We start from the raw sequence: 17,368 nt of genomic DNA, 5'->3' as shown, positions 1-17,368 counted from the left end.
TAAGAAACGTATGAGAAAAATAGAGAAAATAGGATTTTGATTTTTTAAGCTTAAACCTACATTAATTTAGATTAGCTTAAAAAACAATTAGGTTCAATACTCTGGTTTAATAACCTGCTAGTATAAGTATGACACACAATATTTTGATACATGAAACATTTTGAAGTAAGTCATCAGTGTATATGACTTCATATAAGACAACGAATTAGTAAAAGACATTTAAAAACAACAAAAAATGTCATTGGTACCTTAAGCATCAATACTCCCTGAAGTTAGACAGCTATCGATTTTATCACAAATAATATTATGTATCTTTTTCATAATTAAGAGACAAGTAAAGGGAGCATTAAAAAATAACTCTGCATAATTTCTAATATTGAGTTTTTAATGTTAATGTAGCTGGTTACAGTAGGACATTAGTATAAGATAGGGTGCAATTTCTTGTTCTCCTGCCAGTTAAGGAGCAGCTGTGAAGCCTTTTGACCTTACAGGGTCAGTGTGAAGAAGGTACTCCAAATAAACAAGTCAAGTCAACTTTATCTGTACAGCACCTCTCATACACAATGGCAGCTCAAGGTGCTTAACACCAGCATAAAGCAATTGATCAACATGATAAAGTTGTCCTAGGTCACATTTGGGGACATTACATAGACTTACATTCATTTCCTGGAGTTTTACCCTAACCATAACCCTAACCATAACCCTAATCCTAACCCCAAATTTAACCTAACCATAAACTTAACCACGGACCCAAAAAATCAGCTTTTAGTCTTTTAGTCAGTCTTTAGTCTGAATTTTTTCCCCCAAAGTAGCCTATGACAGACGCCCACCCTCTCCCCCAATCACACACTCACACATTCACACAAATAATAATAATAAGGTGAGAATATTAAGTTAATATAGCCAAGGGGAGACATGGACTGACTTAAAACCATGATGCATTTCAGGGCAAGTATAAAAAAAATCAACAATTGAAGTCAAAGTGAGGTAAACAGCAAAATCATCTCGAATCAATTTAATTTTAATTTCTGTAAATTAACGCTAAAAACCACTGAGGTAAAGAAGCGATACGTGCACGTTCTCACGCACGTATCCCTACTTCACCTCAGAGATATTTCCTCTGTAACTTGATAGTTGACCGTAATGCGTGTAATAATGTGGCTTTCAAGGAAGTTCAGAATTTCTACAGACTTGGGAGATTCACACACTCACACACACACACACACACTCTGGCTGCGTGTGTGAGGTGCCACATCGATATGGAATATAAACCGCGGAAAATGTGCATCATGCTGCTGATCCTGCTTCAGATGTTGCTTCTCGTTTCGTGTGCACCCCGACGCTGTGACCCGGGATATCGAGGTAAACTTTCTCTGCTTCATGTGATTTCTGCTTTATTTTTCTGCGCGCATCCGGACCTGCTGCATGAATTATATATGACATCATTTCATGTACAGCCTCAGATTCAGGAGCTGACTTTCATGCTGCAAAACTTAAAGAAAAAAAAGCTTTTATGTAGCTTCTTTAAACTTAAATCCACACAGTGGTGTTGTAAATATGATTACATGTAGGCCTGTAGCTTGTCAAATGGTGTTACTGTAATATTCTAGATGAAAACTTTTCAATCTTAATGATTAAGATTAATAATCCAGTCATGTATGTGACATTTCTTGTGATTTAATAAGACTTTTTGTAGACAGACAGGCATTTTTGTAGGCCACAATGAGGCATTTATAGAAACCACTCTGCCATCTAGTGTCTGCTACAGTGTTAACTTACACTGATGTGTCTTTCAGGACTATGCAAGCCAACAGTGGAAGAAAAACGTAAGTACCTTTGGGCCTGGTGGAAGAGCGCTGTCATGCGTGGGCTGTTTGTCAGCCAGATTTCTTCATGTTTTAGCAGCTGATCACCTTTCTGGGCTTTTTAATCTTTGTAGCTTTTCTGAACTTAATATTTTTAAGCCCAAAATTACTTGATGTTTTGTGCCTGTGACACCAGAGGAAGCTCAGGCTGTAAAGTCACCACACCCTCCATGACTGGTCATGTCTTTGTACAGTTACACCCCCATGGATTTGATGTGAATCAGTGTTTTTAACAACAAAAAAGATGAGATCATAAGTCACACTGGGTGTAGTCTTAATGGAATCTGGCCCGAAGACCATGAAACCATCATGTGTATTTTTAGATGATCAATGGCAGTATGAAATATTCAAATTCTAATTTCCAGAGATAATAGAAATATTTGGGGCTAGATGATGGAAGACAGCACAGTGAGCCTCATGATTAAGTGCTTGACAGATGGAGATGCGTGTCTCGATCCCTCCATATTAGACTGATAAAGTTAATATTAATTTTGGCTGTTGATAACTGTTCCCTTCACTTTCTGTTGAGCAATCTGTACATCAGTTAATTTCAAAATGTTCCCCTTGCTTGCAGTCTCTACCTGAATTTTATCCTTTTTCACCTCAGCCAAATGCACAGATCTGTTGCTGTCCTACTGCGATGACATGTCTTATGCTCAGACCATGTTCCCAAACATTCTCGGCCACAAGACCCGTGAAGACGCCGAGTCCGGGGCTGAGTACCTCCTCATAAGTGTGGTTGAATCTCTGCTGGGTGGACAGTGCAACCCAGACATCCGCATGCTGGGCTGCTCGGTGTTGGCCCCGCGCTGCGAGAAAGACAAGGTGCTGAAGCCCTGTCGCTCTACTTGTGAAGCGGTGTTTAAAAGATGCGGCCACACTTTTGATGGGATAGAGATGGCGTGGCCCTACTTCCTGGACTGTGATCGTTTCTTCGTCAGTGACGAGGAGGGCTGTTATGACCCGCTGGAGGGCCTCAGAGGTGAGAATATCATTGGTACCGTGACCTTAGTGACCTCGCCTGACCTTAGCATTGGCTATTTTGACTTTGGTGCTGTATCATAATACTTTGAGATGTGATACCTTTTCATTTTCATCTTTAAGGAACACACAAGTATAATGCTTTGAGTTTCAGTGGTGCATATTTCACGTTTTCATCAGGCATCTGGTTCACACACATGCTGATGTGGCTCACGTCAAAATAAAGTCCAACTGGAACGCCTTATTTCCCTACATAAACCCTCACTGTCACTTAGTCCCGTGTCTATTTTCATATGTTTTCATTAGAAGCCTGTTCTTGTAAACAGTGCCTTAATGCACAGCAGAAAGGCAAACATAGTTTTCTAAAAAATGTTGTAAATTCTTAATGTGCAAAACAGGTTTCTAAAGATAAAAGAAGATAATAAGGTAATCATGTGTGAGTCATTTGAGAGCACGAACAGTAGAAACATCTGCACGGGCAGCAGGAAATGATTTGAGCATTTAGCGTTTGTGTACAGTAAACTGTGTACATGGTCATAAAAGTTGTAGAGTCAACCAATGCAATGAACTAAACAGTCTTCAACTGTAGCACCGTATCAAAGGGACTCATGTTTTATTGTCGTGCAAAAGTTTTTGAACCAAGAATTTGGTTCAGATGTCTGGCAGCACGTCGGATCTGTGTAATTGCTCCCATATTCCTATCTATCTCAAAGTGATGCAATTTTTCCTGTTTTGATATGATGTGACCTCTTCGTACAATATTTGCATAACCTGTGGATATGTAACAAAACAAGTGAAAAGTGGGTGCAATTTGTTTCTTCTCTATACGTAAAAGAGATCATCTAGATAACAGCTCAGCATGACTATAACACCGGGACCAGTGTGTGTTTTTGAATGGGACTTGAGTTAATAACGTAGCTAGATGCCCCTGTTTTTTACATTGGGGCTGCACGGTGGAACAGCCTTAAATATCAAGACTGTAGGTGTCAGGTCTGGTGCAAGGTGACTGGTTATTAGTAAAAGTTTAAGTCCCATCTGTTATTTTTAGCCATGTTAGCAGCATTACACAATGGAAGCCAGTGTAGGTCTCTTGGTCAGTCCACCACTTTGGTCCAGAAAATCCATGAAATGTTTTACAGACAGTCATGGTGCCCAGAGGATGAATCCAATTGACTTTGGTGATCCTCTGACTTTTCCTCTAGCCCCACCAGCAGGTGAAAATTTCAATTTGTCCAACATTTAAATGTGCAGTGTGTAAAATTTAGTGGCATCTAGCGGAAGAGACTTGGCAGAAATTGAATATAATGTATAATGTTTTAAATGGTGTATAATCACCTGAAAATAAGAATTGTTGTGTTGTTGTTACTTTAGAATGAGCCCTCTATATCTACATGGGGAGCTCTTCTACAGAGGCCGCCATGTTGCACCGCCATGTTTCTTCAGTAGCTCAGAACGGACGAACCAAACACTGACTCTAGAGAGGGCCTTTTGTGTTTTTCATGAGTTTCGTGGCCACTTTAGGTTCTTCAACATGCTTGGAAGGGGAAGGGGAGAGGTATTCAGTGGGTTGCAATCTGCAACCTCACCACTTGATGCCACTAAGTCACACTGGTCCTTTAAACTAAACAACAAAACTGAATAAAAAAATGAATAAGTCAGGCTCAGCTGTACTTCATGTTTGGCCCTTATTAGCAGATGTCAGCATGCTAAAATGCTAAACTAAGATGGTTAACATGGTAAACATTATACCTGATTAAAATCAGCACGTTAGCATGCTGATGTTAGCATTTAGCCCAGAGCACCACTGTGCAGCCTCACAGAGCCAAGTGCATGGATGTGACTCTTAGTCTTGTTGACAGATTGGTGATGACAGTATAACAGTACTAAACCACGATAACGTGCCATACAGTGTTTTATTTTAAGGTGCCAACACACTCTCGGCTCCTTAAGGCTGTGGAGATGCATGCTGCTGGACTGTGACTGAATGAAAACCGTAACGGAGAGTAAAAATAGTTTATTGGTTATACAAAACAGACACTAGTAATGACAACAACTGTGAGTATTTTAAAGCAGCATGTTGTAGAATCACATTTTCCCACCATACCCTCCCTTTTGGTCATTAACTGAACATTTATTGGTCAAAAACACTGATACACTGGTGGATTAACAACCTGAACAACCTGAACACAGGCTGATTTAACACCAGATCCTGTGTCTCTACTGTACTGTCACAGCAGGGTTGGACATTTTGCTACTACTGTACTTGAATCACAAAATTATTGTTGCATTTTAATATGAATATATTGTGAAGCTGTTCGACCATCTGACAAGAAGTTCTGATAAAGCATGTGACCTGTAGATCCATACATAAATCAAAAAGGAGATAAAAAGGGTTGGGGAATCTGCTTCTAAGTAGTAGGGCACAGAGAATTAATCTTACTTAATGGGAAAGGGTCAATTACACATGCAAGCTCTTGTTAAAGGTAAAGAAGGTTGAACATCTTACAATAATAGTTTTATAAAGTATAAAAACAATGCAACTGGGCCTTCTGAATCTGGCACTAACAAAGTGTGATGTGTTCCATGTGGGTTTGGGGCTATTAATGGTTTCTGCTGGTGACAAAATGGGTGTGAATACAAAAATAATCCAGTCTACTGCATCAGCTGAAACAAGCACATTTGGTTCATAAGACATTGGGTGTTAAACTGACTTTCCACACTCTCTTTTTAGTTTTTGCTGTACATACCAGACTCTACAAACAGCCTATTTATAGCCTGGCAGCTGCTCAGGAATAGCGACAGCACTTCTATTTGATAGCTCTTAAATGTGTCCCTATGACAATTAAAAGCACATTGAGCACAAATAATTAGACATATTTTTCCCTTACAGCAGAGCAAGGTGAAGAGGTGTTTGACAGCATGGAAATTCCTCCTCCTGAGGAGTCTGCTTCCAGTATGCAGTTCACCTATCACTCCAACGCTCAGATGATTAGTGTCTTCAAGAAAATTGAGGAACAATGCTCCGATATAGCCAGAACCTACAACATCGGCCGCAGCATGGAGGGCAGGGAGCTGCAGGTGATTGAGTTCTCAAACAACCCCGGACAACACGAACTGCGTAAGTAAAGCTCGTCATAGTCAGTGTGTAGTGCTGCTTGAAAGTTTGTGAACCCTTTAGAATTTTCAGTATTTCTGCATAAATATGACCTAAAACATGATCAGATATTTACACAAGTCCTAAAACTAGATAAAGTGAACCCAATTAAACAGATGAGACAAAAAAAAACAACTTTTTCATTTTTTAAGGTCAGTTCACAGACAGATACCTTGACGTTTTCCAATAGAATTCGCTGGTGCAACTCAGAACTCATAGTTCCATCAATGATTGCAAGCTGTCCTGGTTCAGAGGCAGCAAAGCAGCCCAAATCATCATACTACCACCACCACATTTCACAGATGGGTTAAGGTTCTTATGCTGGAATGCAGTGTTTGCTCATCGCCGAGCATAATGCTTCTCATTCAAGCCAAAAAGTTCAATTTGGTCTCATCCATCCACAGAACATTTTTCCAATCACCTCCTGGCTTATCCATGTGGTCTTGAGTGAACCGTAGATGGCAGCAATGTTCTTTTTGGAGAGAAGTGGCTTTTTTCCTTGCAACTCTGCCATGCACACCATTGATGTTCAATGTTCTCCTGATAGTGGACTAATGAACGTTGACTGTAGGCCCTGCACTAGAGGTCTTTAGTTTCCTAGATGTTACCCTGGGGTCCCTTCTGGCCTCCCGGAGTATTACACGTCTGCTTTTGGTGTGATCATTGTTGTTCAACCACTCCTGGGGAGGGTAACAATGGTGATGGATGTCTTCAATTTGCACACAATCTGCCTGACAGTACACTGGTGGAGTCCAAACTCTTTAGAAATGGTTTTGTAACCTTTTCCAGCTTGGTGAGCATCAACAACTCTTCTTCTAAGGTCCTCAAAAATATCCTTTATTTGAGCCATGACACACTTCCACAAACCCGTGTTGTGAAGCTCAGAGTTTGATAGTGAAGACCCAGATATCTCCTCTTTAAAAAAGGCAGGGCCTCCCAGACTCACACTTGATTGTCATCCCATTGATTGAAAAACCTGACTCTAATTTCCCCTTCAAATAAACTGATAATCCTAGAGGTTCACATACTTTTGCCACGCACAAATATGTAACATCGGATCATTTTCCTCAATAAATAAACAAACAAGCGTAAGGTTTTTGTCTCATTTGTTTAATTGATGTCTCTTTATCTAGTTTTAGGACTTGAATGGAAATCTGATCATGTTTTAGGTCATATTTATGCAGAAATAGATCAAATTCCAAATGGTTCACAAACTTTCAAGCAGCACTGTAGATCATCATTTTTAATTACTAATGAAGTTAAACCAGCTAAATGTGACCCTCTGCAGTTGAGCCAGAGATAAAGTACATTGGCAACATGCACGGAAATGAAGTCATGGGCCGCCAGCTGCTGATCTACTTGGCTCAGTACCTGTGCTCAGAGTATCTTCTGGGGAACGAGCGCATCCAGACTCTTATCAACACCACCCGCATCCATATTTTGCCCTCCATGAACCCTGATGGATACGAGGTGGCTGTTTCTGGACAACAGGACAGTAACTATGGAGATGACGAGGAGGTCAGTTCTCCACACTTACGCACATAAATCGCTGCGCAGTTTGAGTTGTATCTGTTCTGTTATACCTTTGGAAAACCAACCAAACACCTTACTTTTCCACATGTCCTTGTTAAATTTAAAACCTGAATACTTGAGTTTCTCACTCCAAGGTCCATTCAATAGCTGTTGAAGCTTTCATTAGTATGTCTCAAAAACCGAAATTTAAAAAAAAATTGTGCATTTTAAGGACCTCTTGTCAACATCGGTGTAAATGTTGAGGGTTAAAGTTCATCCTTGACTTTGGAAACAGTACTTACCAAAAACACCTGAGTTTGTAAGATATTTGAATACCCTGTATGAAATATGCATTTACACGTATTACAGAAAGAACTCCACTGTGTCAGCAGTAAATTCATTGACGACAATTTTGCTAACTGATTGATCATTGCAGTTATTCAAACATACGCAGTTTACAGCTTCGTAAATGCTGCTTTTGTATGTTTTATATGATTGTTAATTAAATACTTTTGGGATTTGGGCTGTTGGCTGGACAAAACAATCAATTAGAGGATGTACCTTTCCTGGAACTTGTGATGAATGCTGGTCACTATTTTCTCAGAGTTTAGTTTTGATAATTTTCTAAAACACATCTGTTACTTTCACAGGGTCCCAGATATGAGTCTATGAACATTGGCCAAAACAATGCCCAGAACATTGACCTGAACAGGAACTTTCCTGATTTGACATCCATCGCTTACAACCGACGCAGAAGCAAGGGCCACCGCACTGACCACATCCCAATCCCAGACTATTACTGGTTTGGTAAGGTACAGTATGAATCCATATCCATATATGTCATGTCAGTGAATGATATTTTATGACCTAAAGGGTAATATTGCTGAGGCTTTGCTTTTTAAATTGAATAAACTTGATTTGTTTCATTTCTTGGTTGGAATAAGTCTTAATGCTACAATCCAGGTTGCACCAGAGACGTATGCTGTCATGAAATGGATCCGCTCCATCCCGTTTGTGCTCTCTGCTAACTTCCACGGTGGGGACCTGGTGGTGTCCTACCCGTACGATTTCTCCAAACACCCGCTGGGACACAACATGTTATCCCCAGCACCGGACGATCAGGTGAACGGGTTCCCTGATAAACATCACTTCAAGAATAGGAAAATGTTGACATACAGTACCGGTCAAAACTTTAGACACACTGGTACTGTTTGTATTGCTGGGTTTCTGTTGTTTTCATAGGCTGAGCTATAAAAATAAGCTACAGTAAGTCTGTGATAATTGATATAGAGAAAAGTTTGAATATTCATCAAAATTTACTGAGATTTTTACAATTTAAAAAAGATCTGAAGCTGAACAATAGACTGTGGGCATTTTGGCTGGATTGATATATATTCATGAATAATAATCCTACTAATCCCAATGAAAAAGTTTGAAATAACGTGACTTGAATTAATATTTAACTTCTCATTTAATGAACTTCAGAAAAAAGAACACACTGTTTTTTATTCTGTAGGTTTTCAAGCTTCTTGCAAGAATTTATGCAACCTCCCATGAAAGAATGGCCAATGAAAATGCACAGTGTGGATCGTCTCGTTATCACAGTGAGAAAGGAATTGTTAATGGAGCACAGTGGTCCAGCTTTTCAGGAAGTAAGTGAAACCAGTATTTCTCACATGTGGTGGTGGTGTCTTACTCAGAAGTATGAAATGTTAGGTGGAGCCACTAGAGGTCGCTGTAAGACCAGTTATGATCCACCATGTGGGAAGCAACGTCAGGTCATGAGGGTTTCTCATGGATTTCTAGATAATGTGGTTTTGTTTTTGTCTCCGGTCAGGTATGCAAGACTTCAACTATCTTCACACCAACTGTTTAGAGGTGACCGTGGAGCTGGGTTGTGATAAATTCCCTCCTGAAGAGGAACTGTTTATTGGCTGGCATGAAAACCACGAGGCTTTGATTGCATTTTTGGAAGCAGTAAGTCCTGATTCTGTTCAAGTTTTCTTGCTTTTGTTGACATCCTCGATCATTGATCAACCTCTGAGTTGGTATCATGTTGAAATCTTAATTCATGCATATGAAATTATTTGTCTGTAAATGTCTTATCCTGCATGGTGTCGTTTCTCAGGCCCATCGTGGTATCAAAGGCATTGTAAAAGATGAGGAGGGAAATGGAATAAAAGGTGCACGGATATCAGTCCGAGGAATACGGCATGACATAACCACAGGTAAAATGTATCAATTCATAACAAGGTGCACCATTTTTCACAGCTGTATGCTTATTTTTCATTGCCAAATCTATCACATTAGTTTCCCAACATGAGACATTTTGTTCTGTTTAAAGGGACACTCCACTCCTGATTATACAAGAATGGTATAAATCAATGCAGCAGAGACTGAAATATCCTGCCTTTTAGTCCGATATGGGTCAACCCACACACACATCCTACATTTCCCATAATGCAACACAGCAATGTCTTTCATTTTGCTGCGTTACCATTAGAGTTACAGTACATACCAGTTACCAACTTGTAAATAGCATTCGTGTCAACATCCAAATTGATCAGGAAACTTTATTCCCTGATAAATACAACTTAGCACTAAATAATACAGAAGTGCCTGAAAACCAAACAAATATGAAGGCCTTGTGTCACTCAGAGTCTGTTGTTGACAACCAATTACCTGCTTGTTTAATGCCCTTATCTTTCAAACTACACACCCCCGTTTGTAACTCAGGCTTTCTGTTAAAAAGTAGTTTACCCTGTGAGTAAACTGATTTTCATGTGTAAATTTGTGGAGTGCCCCTTTTAAAAAAAGTAGTCCTATTCAGACACACATGCATGCAAATTATAAGTCTAAAAGCTCAGCCTTTCCCCCTCTGCACAGTTGAAAATGGAGAGTACTGGCGCATTCTCACCCCTGGCATCCACATTTTGACCGCCTCGGCCCCGGGTTACATCCGAACTATGAAGAAAGTCCGCCTGCCTCCTCGCATGATGACAGCAGGCCGAGTGGACTTTGTATTGGAAAAAAGCACGCTAGAGTATGACATGCAAGAGGAGGATGACGCCATCCCATCCATGGGCACCTATGACCGCTTTGACCCATACAACCAGTATGAGCGCTACACCCTGATGGCTGATTTGAGCCAGAACCGTGAGGAGAGAGCAGAGAAGCCCTGGTGGTGGAACTACTTTGTCCTGCCGGGGGGACCTGCTCCGACCTGGTTGCTGAAACAGTACTAGAGCTTTTATAAGAGAAGTGAGAGTGGTTCCATAAACCAGGCTATCATGTAAATGGATGTGCAGCTTTTTATTGTTGCTACATAGCAGAAAAGTGTAAAAGCTAGCTGGCTGGCCATCACATTTCACGCTTTTACCTTCATGTGTTCTGTTTGGTCCCAAATATATAAAATCATAATCAAGGCACCTTAAATTCACAGTGGGAGTATATGTCTATTTTTAAGGTTTAGATAAAGTCTACAAGGCTTTTTCCTTTTCATTCAAATGCTTCAGTTTATGATGATGAAATATAAAGTTGTTAAACACTTCATATTTGTATTTACCAATAATTTCACAGCCTAAATAAAGAACATTAATGTAGTCACAATGTGATTTCTTTCAGCTACACCTCACTCATGTTCAGTTAAATCATGTGTTATAGGTAATGAAACCAGTTGACCACTAGGGGGCAGGCTGAATCAACTTCTCAGCTAATTTACTGCCAACCACAGAGTTTGGTTACTTGCCAGCAGTACATAATCTGTTAAATAAACACATATTACTGTGCAGGTGAGGATTAAAAGGCTTGTTTTGATTTCTTTCTCTCTTAAGTCATGTTGTCACAGCCAAATGTTGATGTGAGGAAAAGTCTTTATAGCTTTCAGTTGTTGCTGTGCAGCTTCATTAATGCTGATAATACTGAGAAAGTGATTATAAGATGATGTGACCAGATAGATATAGATTATACATTGTAAATGTGAATTCAGTGTATTACAACAAATAACATACAGTACATAGTTGTTAAAATCAGCATTCAGGATGTAGTGAAAAGACCAACCAGTAAGTTTTTATTTCGTAAAAACTGTTTAAAAACCTTAAACCACAGTCATCTACACCAGTGGTTCTCGACCTTTTAACTTATGACCCCTTGAAGCGAAGCATTGTCTACTCTCATCACTCATCACATGTGACATTGTGTCTGAAGCTGTGAGTTGTTCCACCAAAGAGTGATTCCCTTGTCTCACATTGTTTTGTTTGAACACTTTTAGAAACCTGAAGAGGTAAAATCAACCAGTTTTCCCCCCAAAAAACAAGCAAAGATATAATTTTGTGTACCAGAAGTTCTTTCCTGTCTTGTTAATTGTCCTGCGACCCCTTAGCTTTAGCTTGTGACCCCTTTAAAGGGTTGTGATCCCCAGGTTGAGAACCACTGATCTAAACTACAGAATTTTTCTGTAAAGCAGGTAAAACATGCACTCGGCAGCGATCCCCATGATTTATTTATGATTAATCCAGGGCATTCCCTGTGAGTATATAATTACATGTCCACCTCCCACTCACTGAGCAGGAGGGATGTTTTGTAAACTTAAACCTAAGTTCTGTTTGTGTACATTTCCAGCTGTCAGTTTTCCTAAAGAACTAATCCACACTTTAAATACTTCCTGCTGTGGCGCGCTTATCTGGCATGTTTTGACTTGCTAACGCTATAACCTTAAAACTCCTATAAAATAATGACAGACAAGGTAGGAAGGAATACTGTACTAGATAAACACTGGGATATTTATGAATGCAGAGTAGGCAGTTTTTGACTCTGTAGTAAGAAAAGGAGCTCAGAACAAAGCCGAGGACAAAACAGTGGTGCAGTTGAGAAAGCAGTGTGAACACCAAAGAAACTAGAGGAACATCTCGATAGGATTGACAATAACAAAATGAGACAGAAAAGGATAAAGAGCTAAGGCAAATTTGTGACATTTTGCACAAATAAAACCCCCAAAACCCACCACAACAACACAGATTCAACTAGAAAAGCCCCAAATGGATACTTAATCACCACAATGAGAGGTTGTGCAAAACAGGGTAGGATAAGGCACGCAAGAGCAATGCCCAGCCCCAGGGTCCAGAGAAGTCCCAAATCTTATAAACAAAACCACTCTTAAGAATTTTTTTTATGTAAGGTCATGAAAGAAGCATGGGAAAAGCAAATTACCCCCAGATAAAGGTCAAGGAATACTATTACCGTAAAAGAAAAAGACTAATAGAGAAAAGTCTGCTTAGTGAACTACTTAACCCATGACAAATCAGTGAAAAAAAATACCAGGCTTCTCAGGGGATTTACAAAACACAAACACATGATTTGGCACCAAACTCAGTCAGCCAAACAGCAGAGAAGAAACCTCCATCTAGATCTGGAAAATACTGTAACCTTCTGTGGAGAGCTTTCAGTAGACTGTCAGATGGCATCAACAATGTCTATTTCCACGGCACGCAAGTCTGCTTCAAATACAGGAACTCATTATATACTGCGCTTGGCACTGCAGCACCTGGAAATTGGTATTGTCATGGTGGGGAGGACGAGCTACTTCACAGCATTCACTGAATAGTAATGTAGGTATTGTAATATGACAACAGTAACAACATCTTGTAGAAAGGCTGCTTGCCAAGTTGAATGGTAACCTACACTTTATACATGCAAATTACTGTATTCGGCAACTACAGTATGAGATAAACCTGCAAAAAGAAGAAAAAGAATAAACTCATGGTGTGTTTGTTGCTCTTTGATGTCCTGTATTAAAGGCAGACATGCTAGAGAGAATGATTAGTATGTTTTAGCAATGTTTTATAACATGGGACCCCTGAGTCACCTCTACAGAGATAATCAGATGCAAAAGTTGAGCTGATGCTATTAGCCAACAGTCATCAGTTCATATAGTGCTGCAGTCACTTTGAAGTGGACCCAAAGTTCAGAAATCAAAGTTATTATTGTGCAAGTTGGCGGCTAAAACATTTATTATTGTTTCAAGATCAGTTGGCCTGAAAATGAAGGTGTTTTAAATGTTTTAATGAATGGAAATGTGCTTTGCTGTCCAGTCTTAAACAAGACTTATCCACATTTGCATATTTCCAGGTCTGTATTTATATTTTGGGGCCCTATCGTTATGTTTTTGCATGATTTACAGCTCAAAAAACTCCTTATTTAACTCATACTGACCCTTTACGTAGCGCCTCAGTTCAACCTATGTATCTGTCTGAACAGGCTGTTTTAGTTCCTGTCTCTTTAAGGACCCTCCTGATGAACTAACAAACTACGCAAACAAACAATATGAAATCATTTATTTTTCTTCTTTACTCTAAATATAAACTTCTTAAATAAATCCGTACATGTTTGAGCCCGAATCTAATCTGAAATATGCAAGTAGACAAAGCCAACAACCTGTGGGACAACCTTAGCAACGAAGGCTACGGAAGTTCAATGGGGAAACGGAGTGTTCAGGGTGCCTTATTTTTTTCTCACTCGCACTCTGCAAAGACCTGTCGTACCCTGCCTCTGATTGGCTAGTACTTGCTGTCTTTGTTGATTAGGTAAATAACATTCACAGCAGGCTGAAGCCCTGAGTTTTTGACTTGTAGGGAGCATTTTTACATACGCTAACTGCAAGTTTTGACTATGTTTATCATCCAACATCTGACATCATAATAGTACAAAAATGAGAGAAAATCACAAAAAACGTGATATATCCCCTTTAATCTTAGTTTTGCGATACCTACGACAGAGATATCAGTCTTACAACAGAATGTGGGGCCCTGGTCTCGTCACAAGTAAATTCATATGAAACTGCTGGCTACTGGAACCAGTTGCAAGCTGTGCTGAAGTAGTTTCTTAAGCTACACACTGATGATGTGTAGGTATATGTTTGAGGTGTAAGTTTAGACCAAACTGGAAGTTGACAGGCTAGCAACTGACAGGTTAGTATATGTATGTAGCCGTTATACTCATACAGTTAGATGCTTGAAGTATTTATTGGAAATTTATGGACACTGCCGAGATTCTCCTTGATTTTCCTCTTGATTTGCATTTGTTTTCTGTGGACATACATCAGTAGTTTCAGGGACGGTGTTTCAGCTGAGGGAACAACTGGTGACTTTGCACAATTGAGGACAAATAATTGCCAATAAAAATGGTGCAAACCATTAATTTGGGGGCGACTTTACACTGTTTTGTTAGCTGGAAACCAAATTTCACTTTCCTTGCCTTGCTGCGGTACGCATTCATGGATTTAATGCTTACAGACTAGATTACATTTGAGCCACAGATACTTAGCTCTGACTTGTTCGTAAGAGTCCAATGTAAAGATGATTTTTAATGACAAGCACAAACTGGGTCTTTAAATGATTTAAAAGCTGTTGCATGCATATTAAAATACTCTTACGAATCTAATCTATATATGATGAGCTGTCTAATGCTGAGAGCATACATATGGCATGAAAGAAATCTCAGGGTTGCATTCAGCTGCATGTCAGTTAATTTTAATAAAATATGAAATTAATTCAAGTTTAGTTGATGTGCATATGCTGAGTAGTTGGATTGTTTTAAAATCTGTGACATTTTGCTCCACAGATTTATCACATTTTAAGAGTGTTGGAACTTAATGCCACGACAATCCCTCCCAAAGTCTAAACCAAACATTGTGTAAAGTCAAATAGTCTGGCCTGTGCCTTTCTCTGTCACATGCTTTATAGTGAACATACGACAATCCCATGTAGGATTGACCCTGTTTGCTTTTCTGGGACCCGTTCCTCGAGCCGCCCATGTCAGGTGGGGTGCTGGGTCACCAATTACTTGGTGAGGCTGAGAAAGTAGCATAGAGCTGCCCTGAGCTGCCATGTTGTATTAGCTTCATGCTGCTGGCAAGTAGGTAAGTAACGCCTCATTTCAGTTCAGTGAACCTGCTCTCTGTTCTCAAAGGAGCTTTAATACGCTTATGTCCCTCCTCGAGATCAGTTTGTAACTGTGACTATTTATGAATGCTCAGTCCGCCATGTGGATGCAGTGCCACCAGGTGCCAGCATTAATTTTTTAAAAATTTGCTCATTAACTGATTTCATTACACAACTGACAAGTGTGCTGCACTTAAGTCGTGAACTAAGATGTGTGAAGCTGCATGAATGTTTTATTATTTTCCATTATTTCCAATATTTGTGAATACATTTTTGATTCCGGGTTTGAATCAAAGTGCAATGATTTATCTCAATTTGAGCCACTTCTCATCAGCATATCTCACACTCTTAAGACTCAGTGTGCTTCTTTTGCATAGTGGCTTCAAGTTAAAACACTTCCCTCATGAATTCTAAATTAATATTGATATTAAACAAATTTTTTACATTATTCATAACTTTGACATAAAGCGGTAGTTCCAAACTTGGGGGTCAGGACCTCTCTAAGGGGTCACAAGATGAATCTGAGGGGTTGTGAGATAATTGCTACTTAAATTGTGTTGATTTTTTCTGACTTTCCTTTAATTGTTGCTTTTCTGATGAAACAAACAGGTTTTAGTGGAGAAAATCTCTCTTTGATTCAACTTCTCAACACTCATAGACATATTCAACTTGCAGCAAGCGGTTGCAAGCAGACACTGCTTCATTTGAACAGGTCTCCAGCCAAAAATGTTGGGACCCACTGCCATAGAAAACACTTCCCAGCCAAAAACAAACTCAAGAGAAGTGGAGATTATATTAAATGTCCAGCTCAGCTTGTATACTAGAACAGGAGTCACTCCTTTCAAGCACTTGACTAGAAATATGTTTCCTTCCTCCCGTCAACACCACATCACATGCACACTTTTAAAATGATGAGCAAAATTACCATGAGGGAGTTACCTTGGACATCAGACTTCAAAACACATTTAATGATAGGATTTCTAACAATGTATGATCACAGATTACTTCAGTTCAGGTATTTTACCTTGTCAAAAAGTATGCAAATGATCTGATACATGTTTAATCTGCTGTTTGAGGATACAACACAAAATAAATCCCAGTTGTCATCTGTGATGACAACCAAAATGTCTCTGTGACAACTTAGCAAACTACATCTCCTGACAGAGGCCATGCGATGTAGCTGTAAGCCTGGAATAAATCTAGTATATGGACCTAAAGATCAGTAAAGTAGTAAACACACTGTACTGATAGCTCCCAAAAATGTGATTTAACAAAGTGGCGTAGTTAACAGAAGTCTTCGTCTGGCATATTGGATGCTATCAGCAAAGTGTGTCGATCTTTTGTTGGACTTTCTTTGTTCAGTTTGATTTTTGATCCTGCGCCTGTAAAAGTTTCTTGTCAAGTTCAAAAATGAACTTTCAAGTTCAACTTTATGAATGAATTCAATGGGTGTTGTGATGATTTTTGCCTCCTGCTGAGCTCCATCTGATTTATTTACAGTCAATGTGATCACTGATGTATTTTGCTGTAAGGTCAAGTTCTCGCGGCGTATACTTTGAAAAAGTTGAGAGCACCTTGACATAAAGAGAGCGTTATAAAGTATCAATGCTGTCACAGATTCATATACTGATGTTTGAATTACAGAAAGTCCTTCAGTTCTGCTTGAGTCTAACAAACAGAAGTAGAAAGGAAGATTACGATCTCCTTTCATTCATAAATTTGACTCAGTTTTATTGCACATTTATAGTAAAACTTTGCACTATAACATCACACATGCAGTACTGCTGCAGCTCTGTGGATGTAACTGTGTTCTCCTTTTATGATCCTTACAGGGGAGATTCACTGGGCCCTGTCAAACTCACATAATTGCAAAAACAGCATTTCATTTCCTAATAATGGCTCAATGTCAAGTCCAATTC

The 17,368-nt window shown here is 39.4% G+C and overlaps 1 protein-coding gene across 3 annotated transcripts; it reads left to right on the top strand.

Moving 5' to 3' along the window:
• Positions 1-1,145: 1,145 nt before the first annotated feature.
• LOC137174456 (carboxypeptidase Z-like) lies at positions 1,146-11,114 on the top strand. Of its 3 annotated transcripts, none has more exons than XM_067579741.1 (11): positions 1,146-1,362; positions 1,797-1,826; positions 2,473-2,847; positions 5,740-5,964; positions 7,289-7,518; positions 8,163-8,324; positions 8,476-8,634; positions 9,029-9,164; positions 9,350-9,489; positions 9,641-9,740; positions 10,399-11,114. In XM_067579741.1, the coding sequence occupies exons 1-11, from the start codon at positions 1,260-1,262 to the stop codon at positions 10,755-10,757; spliced, it is 2,019 nt and encodes a 672-aa protein (XP_067435842.1). In that variant the 5' UTR covers positions 1,146-1,259; the 3' UTR covers positions 10,758-11,114. The 3 variants fall into 3 exon arrangements, with proteins under 3 accessions (XP_067435842.1, XP_067435841.1, XP_067435843.1); XM_067579740.1 differs by having other exon boundaries at positions 5,737-5,964; XM_067579742.1 differs by having other exon boundaries at positions 1,253-1,362; positions 2,440-2,847; positions 5,737-5,964.
• The last annotated feature ends 6,254 nt before the right edge of the window (positions 11,115-17,368 follow it).

The sequence above is a fragment of the Thunnus thynnus genome, chromosome 22 (assembly GCF_963924715.1).
Source record: "Thunnus thynnus chromosome 22, fThuThy2.1, whole genome shotgun sequence".
Lineage (NCBI taxonomy): Eukaryota > Metazoa > Chordata > Actinopteri > Scombriformes > Scombridae > Thunnus > Thunnus thynnus.
The sequence above is the reverse complement of the archived record's forward strand: the minus strand, read 5'-3'. Positions and strand labels throughout refer to the sequence as shown.